This window comes from Pimephales promelas, chromosome 11 (assembly GCF_988280905.1).
Source record: "Pimephales promelas chromosome 11, fPimPro1.hap1.1, whole genome shotgun sequence".
Lineage (NCBI taxonomy): Eukaryota > Metazoa > Chordata > Actinopteri > Cypriniformes > Leuciscidae > Pimephales > Pimephales promelas.
The window spans coordinates 4,126,569-4,144,211 of record NC_142779.1 but is presented as its reverse complement, the minus strand read 5'-3'; the positions used below and the strand labels follow the sequence as shown (position 1 = coordinate 4,144,211).

The 17,643-nt window shown below is 37.3% G+C and overlaps 2 protein-coding genes across 2 annotated transcripts in view; both read left to right on the top strand.

Annotated features, from left to right (window-relative positions):
• The window catches only part of ldlrap1b (low density lipoprotein receptor adaptor protein 1b), a 41,623-nt gene extending 39,079 nt beyond the window's left edge, over positions 1-2,544 (top strand). Inside the window, exon 9 of the mRNA XM_039672500.2 lies at positions 1,454-2,544. Coding sequence (XP_039528434.2) covers positions 1,454-1,583 — 130 coding nt within the window. The 3' untranslated portion in view covers positions 1,584-2,544. The remainder of the gene's footprint in view (positions 1-1,453) is intronic.
• A 1,123-nt stretch (positions 2,545-3,667) lies between these two features.
• On the top strand, positions 3,668-14,844 carry s100pbp (S100P binding protein). Its single transcript, XM_039672609.2, has 5 exons — positions 3,668-3,774; positions 4,122-4,929; positions 5,870-6,017; positions 6,547-6,646; positions 14,583-14,844. The coding sequence occupies exons 2-5, from the start codon at positions 4,195-4,197 to the stop codon at positions 14,707-14,709; spliced, it is 1,110 nt and encodes a 369-aa protein (XP_039528543.2). The 5' UTR covers positions 3,668-3,774; positions 4,122-4,194; the 3' UTR covers positions 14,710-14,844.
• Positions 14,845-17,643: the final 2,799 nt, after the last annotated feature.

Below are 17,643 nucleotides of genomic sequence, written 5' to 3'. Positions count from 1 at the left end.
ACTTTAATATCGAAACGTTTCGACTTTATTTCGACTTTAATCTCGAAACGTTTCGACTTTATTTCGACTTTAATCTTGAAACGTTTCGACTTTAATCTCGAAATGCTACATTTTTTTCCGTTTTTTTTTTTTTTTTTTTCGGCTCAGGGCTTCCGTATGTGAGTGACACATACGTCCTCAGACGTTGCGACTTTAATCTCGAAAGGTTTTTTTTTTTGTTGCGGTTCAGGGCTTTCGTGCTCACATGAGATCCACCAATAGCAAACCACAACCATGCAACTAATTTCCCACGGACAAAATCAAGTCCCGCCCCACATTTTTCTTGTCCGAGAAGCCATTTCAATTGAAAATATGCGTCACAATAGGGAAGAAAAGACTTTCACAACTTCTGTTTCCGACTTTAAAAGTTGAATATATTAAAATGTGGAAGTTCTATTATGTAGACGACAGCAAACCAAGACATGCTGACTAATCATGCCGCTCACATGGAGCCTCTGTTTTCTCACGCTGATGTTGTTTATTCCCCCTCAGCCGCAGTCTGGATAGTTTTGAGTCCAACACAGGTAAAAATGACATTGGCCTGCGCTGTAGTGAAATCTGCTTGTGCTGTAGTCCTCATCCGTCACAATCCACTCTTTCACATCATACACGACCGTGAACTACAGTAGTCCAGTTCTCCCATCTGTCCCGTGTCAGGCATGTTCCTCATCACTCAAAACCCTGTCCATTTCAAACTCCTGCTCTATGGATATTGATGACTTCACGGCAGGGTTCTTTGCCAAGATTTATAGAAATATCATCTTCATGTTTTCCTTCTTCATCTTATAATCGGATGTCTTTTTCCCGCCGCTGCCTTTTCACAAAGTCTGTTACTATGGACCTCAGTCTGGGTAGACGCTGAATTTAAAGAAGTAGTTCACTCATAAATTAACTTACTCTCATTATTTATCACCTTTATGTTGTTATTTTATCAGTAGTAGTGGAAACTTTTCTGTTTGCGATTCCAAGTCTATTTTATGATTCCAATAGTGATTCCTTGGGGAAAGCTGATGTTCTAAAAGAAAAATCACTTGAAATACGTACTAACAAAACTCTGTTGTGAATGTGAATCTTTAATGTGACCTTTAAGTTTTTCATTTAATGATCTCAGCTTTATTTAAAATTTGAACGAAATCTAATATTTTTAGTTTTATAAAACCTTATTTATTATGACATGAGAGACAGACTACAAATAGGCTAAACGCAATTTTATCCGACTCTTTAAATAACGAGGAACTCCAGATCAGGGAGAATTTTTCCATGCATATTTAAAGTGTTGTTTCTGTTTTGCATATGTTTTCCCTCATCTCAACAGCTCCTCACACGATCCGCTACTGATGTGTGCTGCCTTGTGTTTTCGGTTTGATTCTGTGACTGTCTCTCACGCGTTTCTGTCTGTGTGTTTTCCCCCAAGACTCGCTGAGTCTCGCACTAACCCCCCGGTGCTGGACATTGGGGTAAACCCTCAGGACTTCAACCCTGAAGAGTGCTTGTCGCCTAGCAACTGGGACAAAGCCGAAGCCGAGGACGCGTTCGGATTCTGATCGAACGAGAGAACGAGCTGATGGAACGTCACAAAGGGATCGAGCTCGCGGCAGCTCGTCACACTGGCGCCCTCTGGTGGCCGTCACTGATACCGCGTTTCAGTTTGACACACTGAACTTCAACGAAAGCACAGACCAAAGCAATACAGTATAAACACTTTTTTTATTTGCCCCAAATTATTTTAAGTACATTTATATTTTATGTTACTTCCTATAAGTTAACTTTTATTTTTTTTATGTACGTGTACGAATATAAAGATTGTGTATATGACAAAAACACTGTAAAAAGTGTTCAGTTCACTTACTTATTATGTAAATAAACTTGATGCTTTACTTAGTATTTATTGATTAAGCATGAAGTTTATTTACTCAATAGTTCAAAGGCAACTGGTTTCCTAAATTTTTAAGTTAAGTCAACTGATCACTTTTACAGTGAACCATCATATTTTTTCTGTTATTATTATTAATATTTTATTGGATTTTATTGCTGAGGCTAGCTTTGCGATTCTATGCAGTCGAATGTCGGAATATAAATTGAGATTTATGCATACTAAAGAGTTAAATGTCATGATTGAGGTTTGTGTTGAGTGGGATTGTTTTTTTAATGTTCTGAAGTGTTGAAGCTTTTGTGTATGCAAGTTGTCTGCCCTCATACAAAAACAAGATTAATGAAAAAATGACTAAATGAACGTTACAGCATACCAATAAGAGAAGGCAGGGTATTTATATGAGACAGTTTTATCTTTTTCTATGAAAATGTATTTTTGCACTTCTCTCTGCGTCTATTTCTAAACCTCATCATTTAATTTCTGCTTATACCTTTTGAAACATATGCCTGCTGTTGGTTATTCTTCATTAGGTTATCCGTGTCAGACTGTAATATCATGCTATTATAAACACTTTGAAGAAAATCATGGTATTATCATCATGGTACTGTTTAAATAAAGCAAAATTTCATTTATGTGTTTTGTACCAATTTTGTACCATACACGTATTCCTCTGCCCAAAACATTTACCTGAATTTGTATTTGACAAGCACAGCAATATAACATTTTCTCATCAACATAAACGCTTGCCTATGTTGAAATATAAACATCCTAAATGAGCCACAAACTGATATTCAACTTTGTGGATTTGATTGACTGAGAGAAATATGCAGTCGGTCGGTTCTTTTATGGTTTACATTGATGCTTGTCGTTGTATTTAGTCTTTATAAGTATAAATTATAACACCTCAGTGTTAGTTTCTGTTTGCATTAATCATTTGATGTTATTAATGAATTAAAACTGATAAAAGTACTTTGTATTGATTACTGTTTTGACATAATAAATCCCTCTAGCGGTGAGACTAATGCAGCGCTGTTATGTTGTGGACCTTATAAGGTAGAGTGGTAATTAATACCAAGTAATTATTATTAAATAATGGTTTCAATTCAATGGCAAAAAGTTGTCCATTAGTTCAAAGGGTGTCGTCACATTTTCACCGTTTATTCATAACAGATTGTATTTGGTGGAACACCAATCAAACCAATGATGTATATATAAGTAGTCTCTGCACTTGGGATAGAACCATAGACTGTCTGTAAGGATAGTGTTGTAACGCAAGATTAAAAAATAAATTAAAAAGACAACCAATTTCAAGCGAAGCACCAACTACCGTCGTCTGCCTTTCAGCCAATCACTGACCGACCTTTGCGTTACGTGTAAATATTAATGAGTTCCACGTTTTCACTAGTAGGATTAATAAATTCGGATAATTGAATTTTATTTATATTTTAGAAGGTTAATTATCTATATTTATTATTGAATTATTAAATATCTATGCTGTTTTATTTCTGAATAATTTTTAATACTTTCAGCCAATCATTAGGAGTAACTGCCGACCCACGTTTCCACGTTTTCACTAGTAGGATTAATAAATTCTAATTCTTATATATATTTATATATATATGTATATTGTAACGTACATTTTCTTCACTTGTGTATATTTATATACTATTTTGAATGATGCGAAATTGTGAGTAAAATTAAAAAAAATCAAAAATCACATGTTTGGATTTCCATCCAATCATAAGACGAAGTGCGGCTGAGAGGTTATAAATATCAGGTGAAACCGCGCTGTGTACTTGATGATGGATGAAACTCAACGGCAGATTAAATAACAATTTCCAAAACAGAAGCTCTATCGACAGGTAAAATGTAAAATTTGTTATCCACACTTAATAATCAACTTTCAACTAGTATTTGAGTGTTTTAACAAATTATAGCGAGCGCGTGGCACTACACATTTTGCCCGAAGCAATATTTTTTTAAAAAACGAAGATTGTTTTCAAGTCTCGTGCACATATCTAGTAGTATAACCAATTAGTTTAAAACTAGAGTCAATGTCACGAACATCTGTTTGACGTGATGCATTTCTTTGTTTGCATAAACAGGGAATATTAAGCATGCATCAAAATGACGAATTTGAATTGTGACTCCTTGAAGTCAAAATGGACATTCGTCTAATCTACTGACAATAAACATTGTTTCTTCTTAGGTTCATGCACTTTCCTGCTTTGATAAAACTGACCAGACAGCACTTCTTCCTCTTCCAATCTTGAATAATAACAATGTTTAAGGGAGATTCCCCTTTGCACTTAAAACCACTATCTGTATATTCACATTTGGTGTGCTCTAAGCAGCAGAACAATGGCAACAGCCCTGTTTACAACATACAAGTACACATTTCAAATAATGAATCCAGAGCACAGAAGAGACGCCTTGATTCAAGTCTCGATGAGGTCTGTGAGACCCCCCTAAAAAGGCAACGCATCACTAGAACATGCTCCCAAGATCTTGGATATCATTCCTTGGACTTCCAGTCCGGGTCGCAGGGATCCACACCTCTGCAGCCACTGTTAATCAGAAAGGACATCACACCCCCTCGGTCAAAGGTCGATCAATCTGTGACCCCTGTAATGTCCACCCCTCTGTCCAAATGCAAACAGAACCATACAGATAGAGACCGGGAGAGTCTTCCCTCCCCGATACCAGTTCTGAAATGGGACAGAGAGGTTTTGTCTGCGGAGATAAAACTGTGTGCGTTCCTGAACTTCGAAGCCTGCAGTTCTGCTCCTTTTGTTGGCTCTCAGGGAACTGGGAAGGGTGATTTCAGTGAGGTATTCAGTGAGGTTCACGAATCAAAGTCTCAAAGCACGGCCCCAGAATCAGTTGTTCCATTGAAAGAGGAAGAAGAGCTGTTGTCGGTCAGTCAGCAGGCAAATCCAGAGGCATCATCGGACAGAGGCCGAAATGAAGAAAGTGCCTCAGATACGTTTGAAAGCACGCTGCCCCTTCAGGTCCAGGTTTGAGCTCCATCTTTTATATATTTGTAGCATTATCACTGGTTTCTGTCATTATTTTCTGTCTCTGATGTTGTTTCATTCAGACCTTTTATTTTGCCTGTTGTGGAACATGATAAGAGAACATTTCAGCAATCTTAAAGCAGATTGGTAACATCTGATCTGGAAAGCTAAACAAGCCCTTACAAATATTTGTTAACTTAAAGGTATAGTTCATTTTGAAATTATTTTTTGTTATGTTTTAGCTTACCTCAAGGGCATCCAAGGTTTAGGTTTTGTTTCCGCAGTAGTTTCAATTTTGATATTTTTAGGTCAAACCGTTCTTGTCTGTCAGTCATATAATGGAGGTCTATGGTCACCACCTCGAAGAGCATCCACAGAGAAGTCCAAATTAAACATGATTTAATGACTTGTAAATGTAAGTACACATCGATGACCTAAGACACGAAACGAGCGGTTTGTGTGAGAAAACGAACAGTATTTATATCGTTTTTACCTCTTGTTACCACAGCCAAGTCCAAGTGATCTGATTCTAAGGAGAAAAAAAGACTAATATTTTCCCCTCAGAATAGTTTATATCTCACAATTCTGATTTTACAACATGCAATTTCGACTATATCATGCATTTCTGACTTTATAAAACGCAATTGCGACTTTATATCAATCAATTCTGACTTTGTATCATGCAATTCTGACATTTACCATTTATATATCACAATTCTGAGAAATAAAGTCAGAATTGCGAGATGTAAAGTTAGAATTGTGAGATAAAAAGTCGCAATTAACTATTTTTCATTCTGTGGTGGACACAAGCTTTCATACAAAAGAGCTGCGTAAAGTATCTTCAGAGAGTATAAAAGAATGACAGAATTGCCATGAACAGATGTTACTCATCTGCAATGAGTTCTCCTACTTCCCAACTGCGTTTTTGTGCGCTGAGCAGGTGAAATCTAAAGTGGTGGTTCCGGGCAGCACGAAGACCATCTGCAAACCAGTGGTGTTGTCTAGTGAAGACGAGTGGGAGAGAAACAAGAGAACATATGTGGACTCGGTGAAGAGACACATGAAAGAGCAGAACGGAGCAGCAAACGGTATCACACTTTACCAAACTATCATACATGTGTTTTTCCAGGTGTGTACCAAACCTGTAGAAATAATAGAGTGCTGCAGGAATTGTTTTTTTTTGTAGGCGAAACCCAGGACATATTAGCATTTTGTTTCCATCATCTGAAAGTCAATGAATGGATTATTTTTTTGTTGAATGTGTGAGATAAGGTATGTGGTTACTTGTTGACAGCCTCGTCATGTTTACACTTAACTCAAAATTTTAAATAATTAAGATTGAAATAGTTTTTGGAAGCTTAATGTTGGTTACGTTTAAGCCATGTGACTGTGCTGTAATTCATTTATACGTAGCTTAACTTTAGGTTTTTACTTGTAGTTGTATTTAGGCTTTAACATTCACAAAAGTTGTCTGTGTTCACACTTTGAGATGTCAATGTGAACACTGACTTATCAGACTAGGTTGAGAAGTGTTTTGATATAACAGCAGTATGCTTTCCACTGCACAAACGTGAATGTGATATGAAGGATGCTGTTGACTAGTGTGTGTGTTGGCAGGTGCGATCACTGAGCTTCATTCTTTGATGAACACTATTGCTAATCGGAGAACTGGAAGGAACGACCCACACTGGCAACACCCTTCAGATCTCACTCGCAGGTAAATGTCACATACATGTTACACCCCAAAATCAAAAGAAGTTATGTTTTGAAAATAGAAAATGCAGCCTTTTCGAAATTCGAAGTAAGTAAATGTAAAAGTAAAAATAAATAAAGGAATAAATCACTTGATAAAACAAATACTTCACTTAAAGGGATTGTTCACTTTGAAATTTTATTTTTGATATGTTTTATCTTACCTCAAGGGCATCCAAGATGTAGGTGTCTTTGTTTCCACAGTAGTTTCAATTTTGATATTTTTAGGTCAAAACCGTTCGTGTCTGTCAGTCATATAATGGAGGTCAATGGTCACCACCTCAAAGAGCATGCACAGAGAAGTCCAAATTAAACATGATTTAATGACTCGTAAATGGCCTAAGACGCGAAACGAGCGGTTTGTGCGAGAAAACGAACAATATTTATATCGTTTTTACCTCTTATAACCACAGCCACGTCCAAGTGATCTGAAGGCACGGGCGCTTGGGTCTGCGCTAGTGCCGGAAGTGATCTCTCACGCGTGTACGTCACTCATTGTTTATACAGTTGCCCTTCACTGTGAAGATCTTAACATATTTAGATATACAGGAAATCACAATGTGTTTAGATCTTCACAGTGAAAGGTAAAACTTACAAAATCTCTGTGTAAACAATGAGTGACGCAAGCCATCACTTACACGCAAGCCATCAGCGCCCGTGCCTTCAGGTCACTTGGACGTGGCTGTGGTTCCGAAACGTGATCTTAATTGCATAATTTACTTAAACATAACAATATTGCTGGCCATAAATGGAGAATGTGTGCGTCCGGTGTGCGATATTTTGAGTTGTCCTAGACGTGGTGCTTCTCGTCCGGTGTGTGACCCCCTTAAAGGGATACTCTACCCAAAAATGAAAATTCAAGTAATTCAAACCTGTATGAGTTTATTTCTTCTGCTGAACACAAAGGAAGATAGTTTGAAGAACGACTGGAACTAAACAGTTGTTTGGCACCATTTACTTCCATAGTAGAAAAAAAAATACTATGGAAGTCAAAGTTCCAATCCTTCTCATTTTTGGGTGGAGTATCCCTTTAACTGTAATGAAGAAAACAAAGAAAGCTAATCGCAGGCTGAAAGCAAGATGGTCAGAGCTGGATGAACGAGTCCACAGATGGGTGCTTTTTTTTTTTTTTTTTTTTGACTGATTCGGAAAAAATACGTTATTGTATGTTTAGCTTCCTGATTTAGTGTTTGTAGCCAGATTTAATTTCTTATATTGTCTTACCAATATATTCTTGCCAAGAAGTGTCTACCTAGACAGGAAGCGACCATCTAAAGTACCAGTTTACTCAAAACCCAACTTTGCTCATTTCAAAACAGCCTTTAAAATGTATTTTGAGTCTGTAAAATTTTAAAAAAATTGAAAAGCCCAAAGATCTCTATCCCTTCTAAAAGAATTTAATATATATATGTGATGCTCTCTATCTTTATTTTATTTTTTTCTTTCGTGTTTTTTTTTCTTTTTTCTTCTTTTTCCAAATCATTGTTGTTTCATGTTTTAATGTTTTACTTATCAAATGTTATACTTATCAGAAAATGTGTAAAAGAAATGTCAAGTACTTGATATCAAACTCTGATTTTGAAAATTCAATAAAAAATATAGCTGCGAGCAGCGATGGCGGGCCCAAGCCGGTGGCACCGCAACCCCGGTTCCTTTAGTTACCTAAAGGCACCCGGGTGGCGGTGCCGAAGGCTTTGGCCCTTTCATGATTAAATGTTAAAACGGCTTGCCATACTCTGTCATTTCGACTAGTCAAAATTATGTTACAGATATCTTAAATGATAATACAAACTATCCAAAATGTAATTACGACTAGACAGAAAGACGTTGTTGATATCTACAATGTTAATTCCGGATAGGCAAACTTAGCTTTATACAGGGACATAGGCTCAGAGAGAGGCTCACCATATTCAAACCAAAATATCGGACTTCCTCTTGGTCCGAGCTAATGACTATGTAATAGAAAGTTGTCCGGCTTGAGGAGTACAATGTATATACCGATTTTTGTAACTGTAGATAAAACTAACAACCCCACTTTTGTCAAAAGGTGGTGCTATTTAGTCCTTGCACCATGCCCGTTTCTGAAACTTTGCACATGTCTACTGGCTAATAAATGTGATGTATCTGTTGAGTTTCAAGCAATTTCAATTTCAATTTGACTGTTGAAAAGAAGTGCGCCGATTAGATACTCAGGATCGGTATCGGCTCTGACACTGCCATCTTTGACGAGGCTGATTCAAATTCTATATTGTGCATATACTATTCTATGTAAGGCACAAAGGCACAAAAACTTTCTAAAGTACCATAAAGTTTTTGTGTACTGTATTATAAGTGTTCTGAAGCTATTATGTGATATAGAAATTAATATTTAAGTCATTAAATTCAAGAACACGTAAACTTTTCCCTCTCTGCGCCTGTCAGTCATTCTCCATTCAGCATTCAAACAGCACGTCGCATTCGGTTACAGTCAATGATTAAACGATCTTCAAGATGATTCAATGTTAAAGGAACACTCCGACTTTTTGGGACTTTAGCCTATTCACCTTACCCCACAGAGTTAGATAAGTCCATACATACCTTTTTCATCTCCGTGCGTGCTATAAGTCTGTTTGACGCACCCACCGCTAGCCTAGCTTAGCACAAAGACTGGATGTGAATGGTTGCAGCTTTCATACTAATCCAAATGAGTGACAAAATAACGCAAACGTTTTCCTATTTACATGTTGTGGTTTGTATAGTCACAGAGTGTGCAAATATCAAGGCCATATGAGACACAGACATCTTTTGACCGTATAAATACTATATTTTCTGAAGGGGAAGCACTGCTACTTGGGCAGAGTGATAACAATCACCTGAGACGCACCGTGACGAGGAGCAGAGTTCTCTTCGCTCAGCGTTGGAATAAAGAGTCAGCAATTACTAACGTTAGATAGAAAAGCATAGTTTATCATGGGTGTTTGCTTTATTGTATGAGCTGTGACAATAAACAGGGGAGACCAGGTAATACAGTACCATGTTTCATTGATTTCCAACCAAAAACGCACCCAGATTTATAAATATCACATGAATAAATAATTATTATTACAGGAATCAATATATTTTAAATGCAATTTATTAGCTGAACCAAATGTATTCAACAGTAGCCTATATAATATACAGTATTGCATTACTATAGGATAGAATAAGGGGAAAGTAATAGCACAAATTGTTTTTGCACAATGAACTCACAGCCTATCGTACCCTTTTGCACGCTCAAGTTCGTTATTTCCATGGTGATTTCAAATTTAGGCTACTAGGCGCGCCGCGCGCAGGGTGCAAGTTCAACGCGGTGAACGCGCTCGTTTTTTTTCCCCAAGCGCGTCCGCACCGCATCAAGATAAAAACATATTCATACCCTAATCATATAATAGTGTCACTAACGTTACATTAGATCTGGCTAAAGGCACTGTTACAGTAGGTCATCTAAAAACATAACGGAACAATTACCTCAGCCGCAGGTGATCCACTTGTCCTGTCTGTGCTATCGATGGGATGGCCGTATCCTTCAGCACATTATGGTCCGTGTGGCAAATTCCATTTTTTCAAAATAGTCGTCCTCATTGAAATGTACCGAGCAAACATAATGTCCCTTGATAATCTTAGGTGTGTTTGGATAAATATCCAGAGTAAGTTAGCCATTTCTTCATCCAGTCAGCGTTTTTAGTTGGAATTCTGTGAAACATGGTATTACCTCCCCTGTTTACAGTCGCAGCTATTTACAATAGAGCGAAAACCCATGACTCTAAACTACGCTTTTACTATTTATTAATTGCTGACTCTATTACCCAAACACCGAGCGAACTCTCCGCTCCTCACCACGGCGTGTCTCCGGTGATGCGGTTATTACGCCGTCAAAGTAGCAGTGCTTCGCCTTCAGAGAATAGTTCCCAGGTTTTATACGGTTAAAAGATGTCTGTGTCTCATTTGACTTTGTTATTTGTACATTATGTGACTATACAAATCACAACATGTAAATAGGAAAACGTTTGCGTTATTTTGCCACTCATTTGGATTAGTATGAAAGCTGCAACCAGTCACATCGAGTCTTTGTGCTAAGCTAGGCTAGCGGTGGGTGCGTCAAACAGACTTATAGCACGCACGGAGATGAGAAAGGTATGTATGGACTTATCTAACTCTGGGGGTTAAGGTGAATAGGCTAAAGTCCCAAAAAGTCGGAGTGTTCCTTTAATCCTATTATACTGGGTCTTTAAGATAAAGGTCTAAAGGTCTATATTTTCGAATGAAGAAACTTTTTCTTGCTGGACTTTATTGCTGTAACTTAATCGTGTTACTTTCTACCGGGTGTCAGACGCTGTCGGTTAGATCACAACACTAGAGTCAGAGCACTATAATTGTTCTTCACGCACACAGTAACTGAAATTTAAAACCTTTAAAAGAAAAGGCTCAATAAACTATTGCATAGATATATAATGTATAATACACTGTTCATAAATATGTATTTCCTTTGTGCTTTGAACTTTTCAATACGGACTCAATGCGCTGTAACTTCATGTGGCTTCAAGCACATCATTCTCCGCTCGGGATGCACATAAGTGCTTTGTGCTGCACCGTATTGGAGCCGTAATATCATAATGCAGTGACGTAATGACAGATTATTAATTGCCTTTCAATTATATGTTGCTGCGTCATTAAACATCTGTCCTATGCATTTCAAACATTTATAGCAGCCATGGCTATATCTTTTTATGATTTTTGTTATCTTGTTTTTCATGAATGTATTTTTTAAAAATAAGAGCAATGTGTATTATCTATTATTAATATAGTTTATAATAGCATTTTTGTCATAGATTATGACAAAGTAATCATATGATCCACCAGCGAGGAACCAGCAGAACAGAGTGAACATTCTTTCTGTTTAGTTCAATCCTACTTAATAGGAATTTATTTAAAATGCTCGCTCTACTCCACACCATTAATGTCTTGTGCGGACATCCGTATTTTGACTTTCGGTTTTAAGTAAGCGATTTAAAAGCTCCCAAGTCCCAGCGGAGTCACACGTTGATTAACCGGTGGGAATATACACAATAGGCCTACCTGATATTGAACACAAGAGGGCAGTATAGCACTACGTATGACTCAGATTATTATTTTTTTCTGAATTTTACAACAATTCTGGCTGTTTTTGAACGTAAACATAATTCTTAAATGAAAAAAGGGAAAAATTGGGGAAGTTATAATATTTGTATAATTTAATTTAGAAACAAATGATGTATAATTACATTTTTAGAAGATATGAGGCTTTTAGTGTTTACTTTTTTCACATTACTTTAATCTTTTGCCATAGTTGCACATGTCTACTGGCTAATAAATGTGATGTATCTGTTGAGTTTCAAGCAATTTCAAGCATGCTAAGAGTCCCAAAAGCATCAAAAAAGAATGTTAAAGTTTGTTTCGTTGCCACGGCAACAGTATCAAAGATATCAAAAATTCATTCACAGGTCTACATCTGCCGTATATTTACATTATACAGATGAAGTTTGAAGCAAATCGTTTAAAAATAAGAGAGTGATTTCAAAGTATTTTGAAAGTGACACACTTCCTGCTGCCAGTTGGTGGCGCTATAACTTTGACTCACAATAGTCACATCCATGTGATCGGTCTCTTACAGCGAAAACACTGCTGAAGTTTCATCAAGATCAGTTAATGTATGCTGAAGTTATAACACACATCCTGTTTCATGTTTCTCGCCATGATTTCGTTTCCTCGCCACGGCCAAACCGTTCGAGGTATCAAAAATCCTGTGGCACTTTTTCATCCTTAATGTCTTGACTTCACGCTGATCGAGTTTCGTCGAATTTGGTTCAGTGCTCTAGGAGCAATAATTTAAATTCCATTGCATGTGTTTTAAACACAACCCTAAATAGCCGACTTCCTGTTGGGCTGGGGTAAAAAGTAAGAGTGTGAAGTATATATGAAACGATGAGATCTATATGTGTACCAAGTTTCATATTATTACATGCAAGTGTGTTTGATTTATGGACCAAATTTTCAGACCAAGTTTATTGACCAAGTTAATCTGATTAATAAACTAATTATATAAAACTATTGTCAATTCACTACAATTAAACTAGTTATATGCCTTTACTTATAAAAAATAAAAATAAAAACTTATTTAAAAAATACCAGGCTTGAGAAATGTATTTTCTTTATGCAGGTCATACACACAGCAGTGAAATGGTTAAGCCCCCTCCCCCTGCACACACACACACACACACACACACACAGACAGCCAGCCAGTCAGTCAGCCAGCCAGCCAAAGACACAGAGACACAGACACATGTAGGCTCAGAGTGGCCATATTCAAACAAAAATATCTGACTTTCTGTGGGTCCTAGCTAATAAGTGTCAATTAGAAAGTTGTCCGGCTCGAGGAGTACAATATACATACCAATTTTTGTAACTCTAGTTAAAACTAACAACCCCACTTTTGTCAAAAGGTGGCGCTACTGAGCCCTCACCACGCCCGTTTCTGAAACTTTGCACATGTCTACTGGCTAATAAATGTGATGTGTCTGTCGAGTTTCATGCATTTTGAAGCATGCTAAGGGTCTCAAAAGCATCCAAAAAGCATCCTAAAAGAAGGGTAAAGTTTGATGCGTCGCCACGGCAACAGTTTCAAAGATATTAAGAATCCATTCACAGGTCTACATCTGCCGTATGTTTACATTATACATATGAAGTTTGAAGCAAATCGGGTAAAAATAAAAGGGTGATATCAAAGCATTTTGAAAGTGACACACTTCCTGCTGCCAGTTGGTGGCGCTATAACTTTGACTCACAATAGTCACATCCATGTGATCGTCCTCTTACAGCGAACACACTGCTGAAGTTTCATCAAGATCAGTTAATGTATGCTGAAGTTATAACACACTTCCTGTTTCACGTTTTTCGCCATGATTTCGTTTCCTCGCCACGGCCAAACCGTTCGAGATATAAAAAATCCCCTCGCAAACTTTCATCCTCAATGTCTTGACTTCACGCTGACAGAGTTTCGTCGAATTTGGATCAAAGCTCTAGGAGGAGTATATGACATTCCATTGCGAGCGTTTTACAAACAAACCTCAATAGCCGACTTCCTGTTGGGCTGGGGTAAAAAGTAAGAGTGTGAGGTATAGATGAAACGATGAGATCAACATGTGTACCGAGTTTCATATTATTACATACAAGCGTGTTTGAGTTATGGACCAAGTGTTCGGACCCCGTTCCAGGGGGCGCTGACGAGCCGCCCTACCACGCCCGGGTACCAGCTTCAGCCCGGCTCTGATGGCCGCGGGTTCTGACCCGTGTGCAAAGTTTCAAGAGTTTTCGAGCATGTTAAGGGCCCCAAAAGTGCCCAAAAGGTAGTAAAATAATAATTATTATAATAATAATAATAATAGTAAAGAAAAATAATCCCAAGGAAAACAATAGGGCCTTCGCCCTTTCAGGGCTTGGGCCCTAAAAAAAATTTAAAAAAAAAAATTGTCTATTAATGCAGTCCCTCCACTAGGGGGAGCCTTCAAACTCTGAGAAAATATGCAACCAGAGGCTGTTCTGTTTGAATGGAAGTCAAGCGCCGTATTTCATTTGTTAGGAATGAAAATCCGTCTGTGGTTATATAGAAATATCAGAAAAGCGTTTATTGTAGAAGTTAAAGCAATCAAGGGGTCATGGAAATGAGTGTAAACTTTGTGATTAGATTTTCTGTCCATCCAAGACTAATAACTCTCACAGGTAATATCTATAGCAGCATATACAGTTCAGCTTATGAATATTTAATTATGTTGGTTGAGTGAAACCTGCAGTTTCCCAATTCTACAATCATTGTGTTGTGTTTTTTTTTCTTCTCCATTTGTTTGTAGGAATTTCCGTAAGTCGCGTCTCAAAGGTCCATCGGTCTCCCTCGACGAGTGGCAGAAAAGAAACCTCCTTGTCTATCGACGCTTTGTTAATGTGCCAGACATTTTCCGCAGAAGCCCAGTGCTGTGATTTATTTATTTGTTTTTATTGATATATATATATATATTTGTTGTCAATTCATATATTTGCTCTTTGTCATTGTTATAAAGGTGAGAATCATTGGTTCATGCTGCTGGTTGAAGTGATAAGTGCTCACTGAAAGTCTGATCTGCTTTTGTGTGTTTATTTGTGATTTCACAGTGTGTAGTGTATGTTTTTACTGCATCATTTCACAGTGTGTGGTGTGTGTGTTTCATCTGGTGTTGGGCTAATTATCTATCTATAGATATACGTGTGTGTCTGTGTGAATTTGCATGATCTGTATTCTCAGTTGTTTAAACCTTTACCTCAATCAGCGCTTATTCACCTCACTATTTACAGCTAATATAGTTTTAGTTTCAATAGCTAGACAAATTTGTCTAATTTACTAAAGCTAAAGTTTGCTAAGCTAAAGCTGAATGTTAGATTCGTTCCCTTTCCCCTCCTTGTACAGTACTTTCAATTATGGTTGTACATAATTCATTTTGCTTTGTCTGAGGAAAACTTTTCTTTAGCTTTTCTGTGAAGAATTGCTATTCCATTTTTTAGCATTAAATGCATATAAATGGGCACATAGATAACAGATTTTATATTTTGTAAGCAGGAAAATGTCCTTAGAGAAACAATGTTCGACTGAATGTTGTGATCTTTTGATTGGTTTTGTTCTTTTGTTACATTGCTTACAGTTTTATAACCTTTATACATTTAAATAATAAAAAAATAATTACTTTATTTGTTTGTCTCTCTCTCTTAGCATTATTCCTGCTCATTTGTAGGATCCACTTTACACGCTATAAATAAAATTTACATTATTTAAATCTGCCAACAGTTTAAATCTATCAACACTGGTAAATGTGAAATATAAATCAGTGCTTCTGATTTTTTTGTGTCATGCATGCATGTCTATTTCCCTCAGGTTAAATATAAAACGCACGTGGGCTGATATTTTTCCAATGTCTGGACATATGGAATGGGTCAGTCATAATTGTGACCACTTATGAAGTTTTGTTTCAAGTAAATTTTGTTTTGTATAAATTGAATGCTCATTTTAGTCAATGTTTTCATTAACAAATTGACTGGATTAATAAAAAAGAAGCAAATATAGTAGACAATATAATTAGGTAATGGAGATGCCGGCACGTGAACGGGAGCATGTCTCATTTTCAACCCCCATCAATTTAAAGGGATAGTTCACTTTGAAATTATTTTTTGATACGTCTTAGCTTCCATGAACGAGTTCGAACAGGAGAGTCAGGAACGCGCATCACAGAATAGAGCAAGGCGACCATTTGAGCTTATAAAACTTATTTTTTTTTAATGAGCGATCGTTTCGTTTGATAAGACCTGTATTCATCGTCAGAATCGTTTAAAGACCTAAAACAGTTTGTATTGAAACTGTCTTTTGGACCTTGAACCGTTTGGTTCTCACTGAAGTCCGTTGAGAATGTGGAGTTGACGTCATTGTACAGAGCCCCTCCCCTCTCCGCCATGTTGGTAGGATTGCCAGGCAAAACCATGGGCAAAACATGATTGTTTACGTGTGTTAGAGGAGGTTCTCGCAATTCCGCACTGTTTTAACATGCCTGGAAGTCACTGCTGAACTCCTCCAGTAACACGAAACATATGGAAAACATAGGAACAATGGAATACAGGTTTTTTGGTTACCAAAATGGACACAGCATCAGGGAAAGTATCTGACGAGGAGACGCTGGATTGCTTGGTTGGCTAATGCCCTTAGTATACGATTTTCACTGTTTGCATACGCAACACTAGCCTGGGTGCGCCCTCCTACGCACTTCCGCTCAATTTCATGAAATGAAATGAACTAGAGTCTGGTTGAACCAGGCTAACGCAACACATACACAAAAGTGTTGTTTGAGTGCCTTGTTCATTACTTTTTTATTTCTTTGAAATAAATGTTTGAAACAACTTGATATGGCTTAAACAATATTTATTGAGAACGGAAACAATGTTATTTTATATATATATTTTTGGACAACAACATAATAATACTGCTATTAGTGCAAAAGAACATCTTGATGCTGCTTTTCCAAATACCGTTGTTTTGCGCTTTTGTGAGTTTGTTCCTATGGTCCCTTTTCTTTTGCCTTATCTTTTTGCATTGTTTTACTTTCTTCCTTTTTTTCTCGTATTCTTAGATCCGTCTCTGTCCTCCTGCCAAAATAATGGGCTCGCTAAAGGCGTTGCCGCTGGTGGCTGGTAACCGATAGCGTTTCCTACGCTCAGACCCCGCCCAAATTGATGCGTCACCAATCCGGAAATCGGCCATTTTGGAGGCACAGAACGTAAACAACATTGAACAGAACGGACTCGCAAAAAATGGTTGCTGAAAAATGGTCGAGTTTTGGTCCACTGATCGGTCGCATCGGGAAAATACCTTTCGAGTTCTATAGACTTCCAAAAGTTAAAGAGAAGAGTGCAAAAAACTGATGAAAGAAGGCGTTTGTGGTCGAAAGAGGCACAATTGTCCTAGACTTGTGCGTCGTGCATCAGAAACTGGTTCACTTTACATAGTTTCTTCCGAAATTACTTCCGAATATTTTACATTGGGCATCAAGTGGTGTCCCAGCACAGATCCAAACTGTTTATCATACAAATCTAAACAAGAATCTATTTAAACTCCTTAAACGACCCTATTAGAACAAACTTGATGACCCACCCATGGAGAACTAACAATATAAATAAAACAGTGTTAAAGATGCGCAAATGAAGGAATTAACCAAGCTATTTTCGATCAGTAAGATTTAACCAACCCAACGCAATACACATCCAAGCAGAACTTCTGAACCCGAGCTAACTGAATCAAATTCCAGTAAAAAGATGAATAAATCTGCTGATAATGATTTACTGTTTTAAATTAGGTTCTAACATATTATAAAATACTTGTCTTGCCTGACATAAATA

Coding starts and splice junctions, on each gene's coding strand:
- s100pbp (XM_039672609.2), top strand. CDS start 4,195: ATGTTTAAGGGAGATTCCCCTTTGCACTTAAAACCACTATCTGTATAT. Junction 4,930..5,869: donor CGCTGCCCCTTCAGGTCCAG/GTTTGAGCTCCA, acceptor TGCGCTGAGCAG/GTGAAATCTAAAGTGGTGGT. Junction 6,647..14,582: donor CCTTCAGATCTCACTCGCAG/GTAAATGTCACA, acceptor ATTTGTTTGTAG/GAATTTCCGTAAGTCGCGTC.